This window comes from Puma concolor, chromosome B4 (assembly GCF_028749965.1).
Source record: "Puma concolor isolate L17-30 chromosome B4, mPumCon1.1.hap2, whole genome shotgun sequence".
Classification (NCBI taxonomy): Eukaryota; Metazoa; Chordata; class Mammalia; order Carnivora; family Felidae; genus Puma; species Puma concolor.
In genome coordinates, this window is record NC_141673.1 from 18,265,621 (window position 1) to 18,281,912 (window position 16,292).

The 16,292-nt window shown below is 45.9% G+C and overlaps 3 protein-coding genes across 4 annotated transcripts in view; all 3 read left to right on the plus strand.

The window, feature by feature from the left end:
* Positions 1 to 10,281, plus strand: part of LOC147578942 (putative tetratricopeptide repeat protein 41) — a 77,581-nt gene extending 67,300 nt beyond the window's left edge. Inside the window, 2 exon segments of the mRNA XM_086712503.1 lie at positions 2,035 to 2,168; positions 10,068 to 10,281. Of these exon segments, the coding sequence (XP_086568629.1) occupies positions 2,035 to 2,168; positions 10,068 to 10,201 (268 nt within the window). The 3' untranslated portion in view covers positions 10,202 to 10,281.
* LOC112863321 (putative tetratricopeptide repeat protein 41) lies at positions 10,272 to 10,973 on the plus strand (the record flags this gene model as incomplete). The annotated part of the gene is made up of 1 exon (XM_025926432.2): positions 10,272 to 10,973. A coding segment is annotated over one exon (696 nt), but the record flags the coding sequence as incomplete, so codon positions are not given.
* A 2,275-nt stretch (positions 10,974 to 13,248) lies between these two features.
* The window catches only part of NT5DC3 (5'-nucleotidase domain containing 3), an 87,974-nt gene continuing 84,930 nt past the window's right edge, over positions 13,249 to 16,292 (plus strand). The window contains exon 1 of one of the 2 annotated variants that reach the window (XM_086712506.1): positions 13,249 to 13,546. In XM_086712506.1, coding sequence (XP_086568632.1) covers positions 13,345 to 13,546 — 202 coding nt within the window. In that variant the 5' untranslated portion in view covers positions 13,249 to 13,344. The remainder of the gene's footprint in view (positions 13,547 to 16,292) is intronic. The other variant, XM_086712505.1, reaches the window with a different exon arrangement.

Below are 16,292 nucleotides of genomic sequence, written 5' to 3' on the forward strand. Positions count from 1 at the left end.
GTTCTTAGTATTGTTATTTTGCTCCACATCAGGTAATTGTTTAGGTGCCGGATACCAGATAAGCCTCCTTTCGTTCCCCCTTAAGACCCGCACCTGTGAACAGAGACAGGCCTTTCTTTAGAGAAGCAAACAGCTTGACAGTGAAACCAATGCCTCGCAAAAGAAAAATCTAAACACTAGCATACTGACTGAGTCATCCATGCTGCCTGGGGCTGCCCCATCACTAGTCCACAGCGGGTGGGGTGTGAATCACAGACGCTTAATATTGCTAGTCCGTTCCACAGGGGGGCCTCTGCGGCAGACAGCCTGACCATACTTGGATGCCTTTTGCCCAGGTCTCATTAGCAACGATCAACCTTCTGGAATAACAGGAAGCCTTTTTCCTTGTGGAAGGTTGTCCTTAGGTGACCACATCTTTCTTAGCGTTAGTTAAGACCAGGAGACATTTTGCTGTGCGACTCGCCTCCCCTCTCACACATGTGTAGATCCTTTGTCCCGGTGGCCAGGTGTCCTCGAGACAGCGCTCATGCACTACAGAAATGATCCGTGGGATCCTGAGGGCCTTGCAGCATGGGGGTGGGGAGGGCTGGAAAAAGGAGGTTAAATTAAAAGCAACAGGACAGAGAAGAGTGAATAAGCTGTCTTAAGAGGAACAGTAAATGTTCTCAGTAAAATAAATGTCATCTACTCTTTCTTGACTTTGTATCCACTCATCAGCAGCTACCCTTTCATCAGTCACCTTTTCAAGGTCAAGTTTCTTCCTGACTTCCCATTCACTGTCTTTGAACGTCTACCTCCATCCAGCTCCATTTTCTCTACTCCAGTGAATGTCATCAGGAACATGTTACATGTGTCCCTTTGTACTTTTTGATCTTGTTGGCCTTCTCATGCTGAGGTAAGGACTGTGCTGATGACTCCCTTCCGGAAACAACTCTCTCCTGGTGCCTGAGATACCCTCCCTCCTGGATCTCTTCTCTGATGATCCCTTCTCAGTTCTTTTGTGGGTTTCCTCTTTCTCTCACTGACTCTTGTTCAAATGATGGTGCTCCCTTGGGTTCAGTTCATGGACGCTGTGCTTGGACGCTGGTCTCAATTTTAGCCCCCCAACCTCACCTGTGCCTAGAGCTTCAGCCATAAGGTGCTGGCCGCCTGCCGTCATGTTCCTCTTAGACCTATCATCTATTGGGTGTCTCCACTTGAGTATTCCAAAGTATTTGGGCATTTCCGAGTCCACATTCTCAAGACTGAACACGTCCACCCTCTCTTCCTGATGAAACGCGTCTTCTGTTTCACCCAGTGCAGACACCACGGGGTCATCTTGACCGTATTTATGATCAGTGACTATACTAAAGACTGCATGCGTTTTCTCGTTAAATCCTCAAAACAGTTCTGTTGAGCTCATCTTGAAGGTGAGAAAGCTGAGGTTCAGAAGAGTAGGATGCTTGCCCAGCTTTAAGTGGTCGAGCCAGGATTACCACCCAGGCAGTCTGATTGCAGAGCTCTATGCCTAACTAACCTCCATGTCACTACCAGGCCTGTCTAACTTGAGAGCTCAGGTTCTAACCACGTCACTCTACTGGGTGATGCCCCAATGATCCCAGCACCAGGGCCACAACATTCACTGTAACGCCCAGGTTCAGTGGATCTCCTTTTTCGTCTGGGGGTCACTGCATCACCTCAGACCCTCATTCTTCCCTTGGAGTGACTGGCCTCCCTGACTGTAGCCTTACCTGCTGCAGTCTCTCCTCCACATTGTCCATCCAGGGGAATTTTCTACAATGCATGTTAGATCACATCATACTCTTAATGGAGATTTTGCACCACGAAAGCCCCGAACCCTTAGGTTTGCACTTAGTGCCCTTCATGAGTGGCCGGTCCTTTGTTTCACTCTTCAGCCTCTGCTCCTACCTTGGGAAGTTCTCTGAGACACGGATTAGTTTTACTCATCTTTGAGCCCCAGCCCTGAATGTTTGTTGAATGAATGAATGAATGAATGAATGAATGCAAACCTTTAATTAAATTTTTCTTTTCTAGATGCCAAAGGAAGCAAGCAATTGAATATTATAAACAAGTGATACGAATAAAGGAAAATGCAGGGACTTTCACCAATTCCTCACTCGTCAGGAAGCAGCTGAGCATTAGCCTAAGTGACACCTTGTGTAAATTAAGTAATTGCTGACATATTTCTATTAGAAGAGGGTGACTTTTCCCTTTGACCTGCATACTTGGCTTATTTTAAAAATGCCTTCATTTTGAAGCAGGTAACTCCTGTTGACTATGTAAGCGTCTTGTTTACCTTGTCTTATCAGGAAAGCATCTTAGTCTGTCTGGGCTGCTGTAACAGAATACCACAGACAGGGAGGCCTAGACAACAGATACCTGTTTTTCACAGTTCTGAAAGCTGGGAAGTCCAAGATCAGGTGGCAATAGACTTGTGAGAGAGCCTGCTTCCTGGTTCATAGACAGCTGTTTTCTCACTGTGTCCTCACATGGTGGGAGGACGGACACCCATTTTATGAGGCACCGATCCCATTCATGAGGGGGTTGCCCTCATGACCCACTTACCTCCCAACGGCCTCATCTCTGAATGCCATCCTGTTGGGGGTTAGGAGTTCAGCAAAAGAATTTGGGAGGAGGACACACTCAGTCCATAATGGAAAGAAGTCTTTCCATCTTCTAGAAGTCTTTCCATCCGTCTCTCAATCTCTTGTGGGCGGGACACCATGCCTGGCTAGACCCTGTCTTGTCAGCGTGGCTTCCCTTCCTGCCCATTCTGTAAGACACTGTTTGTATAGGAATAGCCTCTTCATACTTATTCCTGTGACCCTGGAGTAACACGTGACTGAAAATCACAAATGGCTTTTCACATGGGCCTACCTTTGATTGAATGTTTTTTAACTTTTTTACCTTTATTTATTTATTTTTAGAGACAGAGCACGCACGCATGTGTGCACATGAGTGGAGGAGGGGCAGAGAGAGAGAGAGAGAGAGAGAGAATCCCAAGCAGGCTCCATACTATCACCACAGAGCCTGATGTGGGTCTCAAACTCCTGAACTGTGAGATCATGACCTGAGCCAAAATTAAGAGTCAGATGCTTAACCAACTGAGCCACCCAAGAGCCCCATTAAGGGCATTTTAAATGTTAATTACTTGTGTTATCATTATCATACATTTATTCATTCATTCATTCATTCATTCAACAAGTATTTGCTGCACCTTAAAGCAGTAAGAACATTTTATTTAGGACTGTTGCAATAGGGGAAAGAGGCCTCAGTACAAAAGTACACTCAATTCTGAATACAGCATGGACAAGTGAGAATTTATAGCCAAGGAGTAGGGAGGGAGTCAATGGATAGAAAATTCACCGAGAGGAAACGTCCGATGTAAGGAATTCGGGCTCAATGAACCTAACAGGGCTCTTGCTGAAGGCAGGCCTCACCTGGGCTGTGATGGGGACTGAGGAACCTGATGTCCAGGGTGATCAGTCACTGAGGATGGCTAAACTGACTTAGGAGGATTCTTGCTAAAACTGGACAATGCAGAGATGAACACAGAAGCCCAAAGTGAGGCCTGGTTGAAAAAGAGCTAAGAAGAGCCTGAACTGAGTTTGGTTAATCGGAGAATCTGAGGTGACAGTCTGTGGGGCAATAAATTCTACATTTTGTTTCCTCTTCTGGTCATGGTTTTGTGAGACACTTATTCAAAAATGAAGTCTTTCTGTGTAGTATATCCTGTACAGCTTGTCTCCTCTCAATTTCAATCCAGTTTCGAGACAAATCTTAACCTGATAAAACTGTTAATTCTGGAGATTTTAGTACGAATCCTGACTATGAAAAGAGGATTTTTGTGATTAATGTTCCAGGCTACCTCTGACACAGAACCGTATTACTGTTCTCCTTCTCTGATAAGTGTTTTTGTTTATGTATTTATGAGAGAGCTCGTATGTGCACAAGTGGGGGAGGGGCAGAGGGGGTGGAGAGAGAATCCCAAACAGGCTCCATGCTGTCAGTGCAGAGCCCAAGGCGGGGCTCTATGCCATGAACCGTGAGATCAAGACCTGAGCCGAGATCAAGAGTCGGATGCTCAACCGACTGAGCCACCCAGGCGCTCCTCTGATAAGTGTTTTAAATCCACCTATTGAGAAATAATTTCAGTGGGAGTGTGGCTTTTCATATCCCATAATATCAAGCTGAATGTTCTGTACTGAATTGTTTATTTTGAAAGAAGTATGATAGATGAAGTTCACGTTACTTCCCTCTCCCTGGGATTCTTTTAAAAAAAGAAATGCCAACCATCTCTGTCAAATTTAGAAGGAAGAAATTAAACAAAAGCTCTAGTGGGTAGTGGGTGACTTTCCATACGGTGAGTCAGTCCTCTCTCCTCAGAGGAGTTTTCAATGCTCAGCTCAGCTGTGGTCCTCTATAGCACTAGGTCTCTTAATCCAAAAGATCAGGTAAGTGACATAGACAAACTGCCTTTCAATTTTATTTTATTCTTTCCTTGAGAGAGAGAGAGAGAGAGAGAAAGAGCGAGAGAGCACACATGTGGGGGTGGAAGAAAGACAGAATGCTCAGCATGGAGCCTGACTTGGGGCTCAATCTCTTGACCCTGGGATCATGACCTGAGCTGAAATCAAGTCGGATGCTCAACTGACTGAGCCACTCAGGCATCCTATGCATTTCAATTTTAACTTCCACATATAAATAGTTATTTCCTCAAACTCTTAAATTTAGAATCAAGACTTTTTTTTTTTTTTTAGAATGGGTCCTCTGATTAGAATTAGCCATCACCTTTCTCAAAATGTATCACCCACAATTTCCAGTTTTAGTTTCTGTAGGGTGAGAACTTGGACAATTGTCATGGTTTGTGTAAGATCCTTCTAGGTTGCTATCTCTTTCTTCCCTCCACCCTTTATGGCTGTCTTGCCCTGGAATTTGAAAGAATTCCAAGGCATTCAGCCTGTTTTTCATAGAAAACAACTCTCACTTCATTTTTTAAAGTAGACATCATGCCCAGCGTGGAGCTGAATTCAGGGCTTAAACTCACGACACTGAGATCAAGACCCGAGCTGAGATCCAAAAGTCAGATGCTTAACCACTTGAGCCACCCAGGCACCCCACCAAAAATGTATTTTAGATCTAATACTCTGTGGCTGATAGAGGATGGGGCTGGTAAGAGAGGACTGGAGAGTCTCCTGTGTTAACTGAGACCAGGACAGTAGAAATAGAAAGGGTTGTATTTGAGATTTCAGAGGTACATCCAACTGTTTTCAGTGCTTGATTGGATGTGGGAGGTGAGGGAAGGGAACAAAGGCATCCCCCAGTTTATGGCCATACCAGAGGTGATTGCATCTGCGTGGATGAAGTTGTTGCCGTTCTAAGACAGGAAGCATAGGTTGAGAGTTGGGGTGGGATCCATGGTGAGCTAATTTAGGGCATGTTGAGTTTGAATCTCTTATGTGAGTGGGGACATTCAGTAGGCAGTAGAGTATATGACTCTGGTGCTTAGGAGCTAGAAGACTGAGCTGGAGAAAAATATTTTGGAGTCCTTAGCAGGTGCTTGGTGGGTCAACCTGGTAGAATGGTTGAAAGAGCCAAGAAGAATATAAGACAAAAAGATGGCAAGAGATAGAAGTTGGAAGAATGCCAGTATTTAAGGGCTGGGCAGAGGGAAGAGTTGTAGTGAAAGATGAGGAATGGCTCTAGAAGGAGGCTGAGAATCGGTAAAGTCATGGAAGCTGAGAAAGGACAGGGCTGACAACTGACCACCAACTTGAGAGCAGACCCTTGCGCCACAGAGGTCACAGGGAACCTTCAGTTTTGGTGGAGTGGTAGGGGCAAAAGCCTGTGTAAGAGAGAACAATGAATTTGTTCCCTCTACTCAAAAGTGGGGTCTGCACGGGCCCCTGAATCGGTGGAATGAACTCATGCAGTACTGAGGCAGAGGACAGAGGTTGCTGCTTGTCATGTGCAGCCGGGTCCCTGTAAACGGACCTGCCAATGGTCTCAGTGGAGAGGGGTGGAGCGAAGGACACCCTCCATCCTCCTCCCCGCCCACATACCCTCTTTTATTGTTTCCTTTCAGGGCAGAAATGGAAAGCCCATGGAGACATCCAGTTGCAACATTTCACTCTGAGACAATGATAGCTTTCTCCCTCCCTAATATGTTTGTAGACACACATTTATTGAAAGAATGAGGAAACAAGCTTAGTTTCTCAAACTGAAGGACTTCTGAGGAAGAAACTTTGGACATGCATACTTAGCAAACAAAAAAACTTTCAACAAAGAACCTCTAGGCAATGCATAATCCTCCTTCCTCATTCACATTTGCAGGACACCTGGGTAGAGAACATAGAAGGGGATTGTCTCTACTTAGCCCATTCATTCCCACACAGGTGCACAGGTAGGGGGGACTCCCTGTTGGGCAGTGTCCATAGAGTTGATTCGATTTCCTGAGGACCTCCACCAACACCTGAGATCTTCCTTGTTAGCTGGTGGCAACCACCTGCATTGCAACTATGGACTGGGGATTAAGTAAACACGGGGCTGGCATTGGAAAATCCCACATGTTAGGTGACAGCAAATATTAGAGGAAGCAGGAGGCTTAAATTGTAGTAGAATACAGACCAGAAAAGGTTGTACTTTAGAAGAATACTTAAAAGGGCAGAGGATTGTCTTTGGATAAAAGATCTTGCTTTCTTTTTCTAGAGGAGATAGTAAAGTTACCGCTTTATTTTTTATTTTATTCTTTTTGTAATGTTTATTTATTTATTTGGACAGAGAGAGAGACTGAGAGTGAGTGAGTGGGGGAGGGACAGAGAGAGAGGGAGAGAGAATCCCAAACAGGCTCCACAGCACAGGGCCTGATTTGGGGCTTGATCTTACGACCCATGAGATCATGACCTGAGCCAAAATCAAGAGTTGGACACTCAACCGACTGAGCCACCCAGGCGTCCCCCACTTTATTTTTAATATAAGCAGTAAAAAAGTTGGCAGCGGGGGATGAGGAGAACTTACCATTTAAAATCTGAGAATAAGGGTGCCTGGGTGGCTCAGTCAGTTGAGCGTCCGACTCTGGCTCAGGTCATGATTTCGTGGTTGATGAGTTCGAGCCCTGCATAGGGCTTTGTGCTGACAACTCAGAACCTGGAGCCTGCATTGGATTCTATGTGTGTATCTCTCTCTCTGCCCCTCCCCCACTTGTGCTGTCTGTCTCAAAAAGAAAATCAACATTAAAAATTTTTTAAATCTGAGGACAGATTTTCAACGTAGTTGGTAGGCCTGTCCCCCACTTTTCTTACCTCTGATTCATATTCTGTCCCTAAGTGCAAAATGAAAAGATAGCTGATGGTTCCTCCCTATCTATATTTTTATGGAAAATCTCCTAAGGATCCATTGCAACAGGGAGAATGGTGTTGTCTTTACCTACCTCTAGAAGTTATAGTGCTTAGATCCCAGGGACCTGGCTTTGAATCTCAGTTCTGCTGGTTTCTGGACAGAACCTCTCTGAGTCTCAATTTTCTTACTGGCCAAAAAGTGATAGTAATAATGTCCATAGGGTTATTTTGAAGATTAAATGAGATGATGTATGCAGAAAGACCCAACAGAATGCCCAATTAACGTTAGATTCCCTCTCCATTGAGAATGAAGAGTTCAAGTAAGAAGAGGTTCGGTGACTTCCATCTAATTGAAACAAACCCATCCTGGTCTGTCTTCTTCCCTGGGCTGGGAGGACTGACCAGGCTAGGTCGTGCTGCCCAGCCAGTACTGATCCCAAGGGAGGATGGGATGGCCTGGGGCTGGGCCTGAGGCAAGGCTGTCCTTTCCTGAAAGCTACAACACTTGTTGCCAGAAAGAGAGGACTGGATTGTGTCTGAGGTCAGAGCTACAGATACAGGTGCAGAATGGATCCTGAGGGTACAGGGGCCTGAGGAGCCAAGATGTGTGGCCAGGAGGGAGTCTGAGGAGCAGGAGCCGGAAACTGTGTGTGTTGGGGCAGTGGTAGCTGGTCTGTGTGGCAAGTCGGAGCCTATTAAAGGGCTTTGGGCAGAATAAACATTCTGTGCGGCCTGGTTATTGGCATCCAGAAGATCTCGGGGAATGAGTTCTTGCTCAGCTGCCGCGTGAGACATTCTGGCTCTCTTCTTCTCTTTACCTTGTAAGGGTAGTTAAGACCAAGGCAACGTGGCCATCCAGAGCAGGGTCACTTGTGAAAGTGCCTTCTGCTCTGCTAGACATAACATCATAGGGAGTTATGAAAATAATTCGAAAAGAAGAAAAATAGCCACAGATTGCTAAGCAGAGCCAATAGCTACAGCTCCCTACGAGACTCTGAGACCTGGGTTATGACTCATGAGGCAGAGCTACAGAGAAGAGAACATTTCTGCAAATAGAAGCCACGGCTGGTCCTCCGAAGAAGGACAATCCAGGATGAGGGAAGCGGCAGCCTAGTGTAGCAGTCAGTGGAGGACACGGGCTTGGGGATGAAGCAGACCTTGGGCTGTTCTACCATGAACGGGAGCTAGTTACTTCTTCCAGTCTTCTCCTCTTTAAAAGACAATAGACATGCACTAAAAGTTCTCTGGAAGGACGCGGGTTAGGAGAAGACTGCATAGATGAGGACCGAGATGGGAGAGACGCTTTTTACTTCATAGCTTTATACATTTTCATTGAACCACGTGGATGTGTGTCCTAGCAAAAGGCTAAATGAGAAAACAATAGACAAATGATGATCATCTATACCTTTTAGGATTACACAGTCCCGATGGATGGCAATCACATAATTTACCGTTGTTGTTGTTGTTATTATTAATATGGGGCCGGTGGTTTTTACCCTTAAGATCTTGGCAGTCTCTTTGTCACACACCCAAATCGATGTCCTGTATGCACTGGCCTTACATTATGTTTATAACTAGTGGTAGAAATTCAGCTCCTTAAAATGGGTCTTGTAAATGGGTAAAATGAGTAAATGAATAAATGAATAAATTTACCACTTGCAGTTTAGACTGTTAATATATATGTGTGTATATGTCATATATATATGTATATATATATAAACACATTTTAGAGCGTTATATTACATTATTGACAGTGGCACCTGGCTTTATATAATGAAGACCTATAGACCCTTTGCCTATATTCACCAATTGTTAACGTTTTTGGCCACATTTGCATTCTTTTTCTCTTTCATACATGCATGTCCATCCGTATTTTTTTTCCAAACTATTTGAATGTCAGTTGTTGATATGACACTTCTGTTTGTAAATACTTCAGCATGTGTCTTCAAAGTACAAGGACGTTCCCCTAAATAACCACGATACACTTATCAAATCTGGGAAATTTGACCATTACATAAGGCTGTTATCTAATGTGCAGTTTATATTCAAGTGTCCCCACGTGTTCTAGGAAATATCCTTTTTTTAAACGTTTATTTTTATTTATTTTGAGAGAGTGCGTGTGTGCATGCACGAGAGGGAGGGGCAGAGAGAGAGAGAGGGAGAGAGAGAATCCCAAGCAAGCTCCATGGTCAGCACAGAGCCTGACATTCAATCCCATGACCTTGAGACCATGACCTGAGCCAAAATCAATTTGTATCTGATTGTTTCCTTATATTTAGACTTGGATTAAATGTTTTTGTCAGGAATACTATAATAGATGATGTTCTAATGCCATCTTTTTTTTTTTTTTGTTTATTTATTTTGAGAGAGAAAACATGAGCAGGGAAGGGGGAAAGAGAGAGAGAGAGAGAGAGAGGAGAGAGAGAGAATCACAAGCAGGCTTTGCACTGTCAGCTCAGATCCTGACATGGGGCGCGAACTCACGAACTGTGAGACCATGACCTGAGTTGAAGTTAAAAGTAGGCTGCTCAAACGACTGAGCCACCCTTTTCTTAAAAATAATGGAATGGTTCATGTAATCTTCTCTGTATCATTCCCATTTTAGTGTATGTACTACTGAAACAAGCACCCAGTGCCATCTTTTATAATTTTTTTTATCCTTCTCTTTCAAGTATGTGAAACCAGGAGTAATTTTTAAAAATGCTAATATTCTTATTTTCAAATATCCAGCAGGTCAGTTATTCATAAATGACTCCGGTCATCACGTCATGACTGAAGCAGTGGGCTATCTGTACAGATCACTTGACTTAAGGGCGACCTACCTGGGATCTTCTCATTCGTCAATCCGTGGAATCCTGCAGTGAGTTTCTGTTCTGGGTCTCAAAAAGAAACCTGCTTCTGGCTATTCATGTGACACATGTGGCCTCTTGACGATTTCTGATCTTTTGCAGACTTCTGAGGGAAATTGAGCGGATCAGGAGTAGAAGATGTTGGCCTCAAGGCATGAGTCAGCAATATTTCGAGGGTTCTAGGAATGGCACCTCATTATGGGAGTACTTGCTTAAATTAGACTACCACAGTGCTCAGAGTTCTAATGCAGTGAGCTCTGCGATATGCATGAATGCACATAACCTACAGAGAGTTAAAAGCATGGACTTGGCACCTCATATAATTTCAGAGAAATCAAAATGTGCTTCTGGAAAAGGGAAAAAAGTCTCGAGACCCATCGTTTCCATTTCTGTTGAGGAGAAGACCCGACAGAAGACACAGGATAATGTGGAGCCATGGAATGGCCCAGGAAAAGGAGGTTCAATGAAAAAGAAAGATTATTCCTCTAAGGTTTTATCTTTGAGTAAAATGGATGGTGTAGTAAAGGTTTCACGGCAAAAGGTTTTCTCAGCTAAAGGTGAGGGTGGAAAAGGCCAAATCACCACAATTTACCGGCATCCCTTGGCAGGAGGGTCTCTTAGCACAAATAATCCCTGGGAATCCATATCTGAGCTCATATCAGAAAAGTGGCTTTTTCATAGCCCAGAATACAGTTCGGTTCCCCAGAAGAGTTTTTTGCAGGGAAGATCTCAGTTTGAAACCAAATTGTTGAAGACCTCAAATGATACTAATAAAGTATAAAAATGATCATGGGTGTATTTGTGTTTGAAATTTCTTAATACTTGCTTTTATTTAGAACTCTTTGATGAGATATTTTCTTTTATAACTTTTAGAAGTGATGATAATCAAAGTCTAGGTCTTGATTTTTTTAGTTCTTTAAAATATGTAACAGATTGTAGCTAAAAACAATTTTGAAGTGATTCATATTTACATGGTAGGTAGAAGAATGTTGATCTCACAGGGTTCCATATCTAAAAATATGCTGAAGCAGTACTATTAAAGTTCTAATTGTGTTACTTTTAAATTGATACAGTTTATTTTGAATTTATGAATTGATTTTCCTTGTAAACAAAATTTATAATTGCTATCACCAAAACTTTTTTTAATGAAACATGAATAAGAAAAGATAAATTGGAATAAATCAAAACCATAAAGTAAGTTTAATGTACCAGAGTCCATGGATTTATTTATTTTTTTAAGTTTATTAATTTTTGAAGGAGAGAGAGATACAGTGTGAGCAGGGGAGGGGCAGAGAGAGAGAGGGAGACACAGAATCGGAAGCAGGCTCCAGGCTCTGGGCTGTCAGCACAGAGCCTAATGCGGGGCTTGAACTCACAAACTGTGAGATCATGACCCGAGCCGAAGTCGGACGCCCAACTGACTGAGCCACCCAGGTTCCCCCAGAGTCCATGGATTTAATATCATATCTATATTATTCTTTTTTAAAAAAAATGTTTATTTATTTATTTTGAGATAGAGCTTGAGCAGAGGAAGGGCAGAGAGAGAGAGAGAGAGAGAGAGAGAGAGAGAATCCCACACAGGCTCTGTGCTCTCAGCACAGAGCCCAACACAAGGCTGGATCTCATGAACTGTGAGATCATAACCTGAGCCAAAACCAAGAGTCGGAGGCTTAACTGACTGAGCCACCCAGGTGCCCATATCCTATCTACTTGAAACATTTTAATTGCCTCTCATCAGTGATTTGTTACCCATTAACTGTTAAGGATTACTTATTGGCTATTTTATCACCTAACTAAATTCTACAGAGTATACTAGGAAGCCAGATGGAAGAATGGGCTCAGCAGTGGGACCTCAGGAAAATCATTCCACTTCTCTTGACCTCAGTTTCATGATTTATAAAATGGGAGAAATCACAGCTCCTGTTTTTCAGGATTACTGAGGGGATTGCATGAGAATGCACATAGCAAGCCTTTAATAAATAGTTATCTGTAAAGGTCTAACTCAGAGGCCATCTTTTTTCAAGAAGCATTTTCCGACCCCTTCAGCCAACAAGGTAAGCATAGGTGAATGCTTGGGTTATTTGTCTTAAATCGTGACTTATTTCACACATGGCAGTGTGGTCTTCCAGGCAGTGTGCCAGCCTTGAGTTATTCCCTGTACTCTAACTAACACCCTGCTCAACAGTAACCATAGTAATCGAGAGCTTGGGGAGTCCTCTGAGTTCAGCGATCCTCAGCGGGGTTCTGGGTGGGCCTTTCCTGCAGCAGCCAAGTCTGATTCAGTCACACAGAAATGTCGCATCGTGGGGGTTACTGTTTGTCTTTGGTGGACCACAATGCATAGAACAGGTGCAGTCTAGCAGATGTGAGGGAAGACAGGTGCACCTGTGAAGATAGGCAGGCGCAGGAGCAGTGTGGCGGTATTCTGAGGGCCTCCCTCTCGAGGCAGGAATTTCTGGAGGGGCACTGGCCTTCTAGGCGGGGGCGGGGGAAGAGGATGACTTTCAAACAGATAAGCCCACATGTGGGGCCTTGGCCCAGTTGCCCCTCTTGGGCGGCGCTGGAAAGATCCAATCTTGGGGACCGAGGGACCTTCCAGACCCGCCCCCGCAGTCCAGCAGAGAGCCAGAGTTCAGACGCTGTTAATGCCGAGAGAGGTCACGTCCTGAATCCTGGGCTAGAGGCACTTTGTCCATGCAGTCAGAGTTGGGGGGACGGCCTCAGTCTGCGAGCGGGAGGAGGAAACAGGTAGGATCTTGGAGCGACCACAGCAGGCTGGGCGCCAGGGCCAGGCCGCCCACGCCCCGGCCACAACCACCTCGCCCCGCCCCCTGCCCGGCAGGACCAGGCCCCGCCCAAGGCCCCACCCCTTCCCCGTCCCTTCCCCGCCCCCTGTCAGACAGGCCCAGACCCCGCCCCCGCCCCGCCCCGCCTCCTGCCCGACAGGGCCAGACCACGCCTCAGACACGCCCCTTCCCCGCCCCCTGCCGGAGAGGACCAGCCCCCCCCGCCCCCGCCCAGGCCCCGCCCCCGCGGCGGCCACAGGGGCGGGCCGCGCCGCCGCCACGTGCTCCGACGCAGGGAGCCGCCCGCCGGCAGGCTGAGCGCGGGTAGAGCTCCGGTATCTGGGCGCCTCTAGCAGCAGGGCAGCGGGAAGCATGGCCACGGCGGCGGCGGCGGCTGTGGCCCGTCGGGCCGGGGCGAGGGAGGCGGCGGCTCTGCTGAGCGCCTGCGGGACCGCGGCCCGGGGGTGGCGGCGCGCGGGCCCCGCACGGCCCTTGTGCACAGCACCTGGAACGGCCCCGGACATGAAAGGCTACCTGTGGGAGCGCTACCGGGAGGCAAAGAGGAGCACGGAAGGTGAGTGCGGCGGTTCCCGCAGAACCTCCAGTGCCTAGGGGCCCGTCTCAGGCGGTCAGCGGGTGAGCGGGCACCCTCGCACCCGCGCGGGTCCCGCTGCTGACCTCCAGGGCCCTCCAGTCGTGACCCTCGGTCTCCCCCAGTCCCAACTGCGGCGACATCTCCCCCGCAGTGCGATTCCGGGAAACGCGGAAAAATGCACCTCCAGAAACTTTACAATTTTCCTTTCTCCTGTCGGGAAAGCAGTTTTATAAATTCTGGCGATTCGTAGCCAGAAATCTACATCGGAAGCGCTTTGGGCTCCACGGACATCGCTTAGGAGGCAGTCACCCCCAGGCACTGTTAGGTATTGTTAATAACGGAGAGTAATAATAGTAGCAGCTGGAGTCCGGCAGGCGGCGAGTGCCTCTGGAGCTGAGCTGCTGGGCTGCTGTCGGTGGCCAGAAGCGATTTTCCTTTTTTTTTTTTTTTTTGCCGTGTTTGAAATAGGAGGGGTCCAAGTTGAGAGTGTTCTGGGTTATCTACCAACCTTAGTGAGGAGGGGATTCCAGGGAGTGACTCCTTTGTTGGCAGGTGAACATAAAATCAGCTTGGTGAGGGAAATGGGCAGAGGCGGTGGGAGGCCCGAGGAAATCCTAGTGCCAGGTACATAGATAGTCCTCCTGAATCCTTCCCATACCTCGGAGGGACGATGCCACATCCCCATCCTGTAGATGGGAAAAGTCAGACTCAAGTTTAAGGAACCTGGCCAAGGTCACACCTTGACCTGGGGTCTGTCTCAGCCCCTGACCCTCTGTCCTGTTTCCTGTGCTCCGCTACTTTTCTGTAGCAGCTGACCATTTGGGGCCTGGTATTAAAGGCCAGTGTTAAGCCATTGGTGCTGCTACTTTCAAGGAAGATTTAGAATTGAAATGTTTGTACTGACTGATGGTGGCAGTGCGGTGGGGTGGGGTAGCGTGGATAAGGAAAGTATTTGGTGGGAGAGAACTTTTGGTAGGATCCAATTTTCAGTCTTTTGGCCAGAAGTCAGTTTAATGAGAGAAAGCAAGGGGCTGATTTTCACCAACTGGGATAATTTTCTGAGAGAGCTCAAAGTGGCTGGCAACGCAGAATTCTGTAAAAAAGGGCTTCTTAGTTTTCCTTTGCTCAGAGTTAAATTTTGCACTGCACTTGGAAGTGGCTGTGTGGTATGGTGAAAAGGGTGCCTTTCCAGATCGTGGACGTTGCAGATCTTAGATGAAGCAAATGTAGATCATCTAGCTCTGCTTTGGGACTTGCAAGACTGTTTAAAATTGAAATTATTATATATTTACACGCTGTTGTAAAAATTGATGCCGGAGGTCTGGCATACCCTTTACCCAAGTTTCTCCCAGTGGTAACATTTTGCAAAAGAATAGTATCTCAAGCAGTGTGTCGATGCTGATACATTGTACAGATCTTAATCAGAGCCCTCTACTTTGACTTCACTTGTGTTTGTGTATTTAGTTCTATACGGTTTTATCATATGCAGGTTCAAGAATCCAGTGCTGCGGTTAATACTCTTAAGATACGGAACATCATTAGCGACATCTCTCACATTGTCTTTATAGCCATGTCCACTTCCCGCCAATGCTTTCTCCAGTCCCTGGGGCATTATCTGTTCTCCATTTCAAAAATTTTGCCATTTCAAAGATGTTATAAGAAGGAATCAAACAGTATGTGACTTTCTGGAATTGGCTTTTTTAACTGAGCGTAACTGAGCGTGCAAGTGGTTGTGTGTGTTGTGTCAATGTGTGTTCTCTTTTTATTGCTGAGTAGCGTCCCATGGAGTGGATGGACCACAGCTGAACCATTTTTTTTTTTTAATTTTTTTTTTTCAACGTTTATTTATTTTTGGGACAGAGAGAGACAGAGCATGAACGGGGGAGGGGCAGAGAGAGAGGGAGACACAGAATCGGAAACAGGCTCCAGGCTCTGAGCCATCAGCCCAGAGCCCGACGCGGGGCTCGAACTCCCGGACCGCGAGATCGTGACCTGGCTGAAGTCGGACGCTTAACCGACTGCGCCACCCAGGCGCCCTGAGAACCATTTTTTAACCGTGGTGCACCGCTGAACTGTACTGCACTCACTGAAAGATATCTGGGTTGCTCCCGGTTTTTGACAATTAAGAATCTGCGGTAAACATTTGCGTATATAGGTTTTTGTGTGAACATGTTTTCATTTGTCTAAATGCCATTGCTTGGCTGAATGGTAATTGCATGTTTAATTTTATAAGAAACTACAGGCTGAATTGTTGCCATTCTTCATGAAGCCTCAGTTTCATCATCTGTAAAATGGGGATGTCAGCAGTACCGCATCCTAGGGTTTGGTGAGGAATGATTGTGTCCATCCATGGAAGGTGTTTACAACAGTGCCTGCTGAGTGAGACAGCTAGAGTGTTGGGTGATAAAGATCAGCATGAGGCCAGAGTTTGGGTTTTGGGGTGTGATAATCAGAGTGAAATTGTGAAGTATGAGAGTTCAGAGGAGATTTTTGAGACTTAAATACCTCTGTGGTCTTAGGTGCAAGTTGCTTGTTATCTTTCCTCTCTGATCTTAGTCTCCTCACCAGTGATCTGGGGATAATGTGGGGATTTTTAGCGTGGGCTTGGCACGCAGCAGCTGTATAGTAGTTAGTAGCTAGTATTATTCATTAGTAAGTAACTTCCAGTTTTAGACACACACTTAGCGAGGGGTGGAGATGAGTTCTTTAGCTCGAGTCTAGGTAC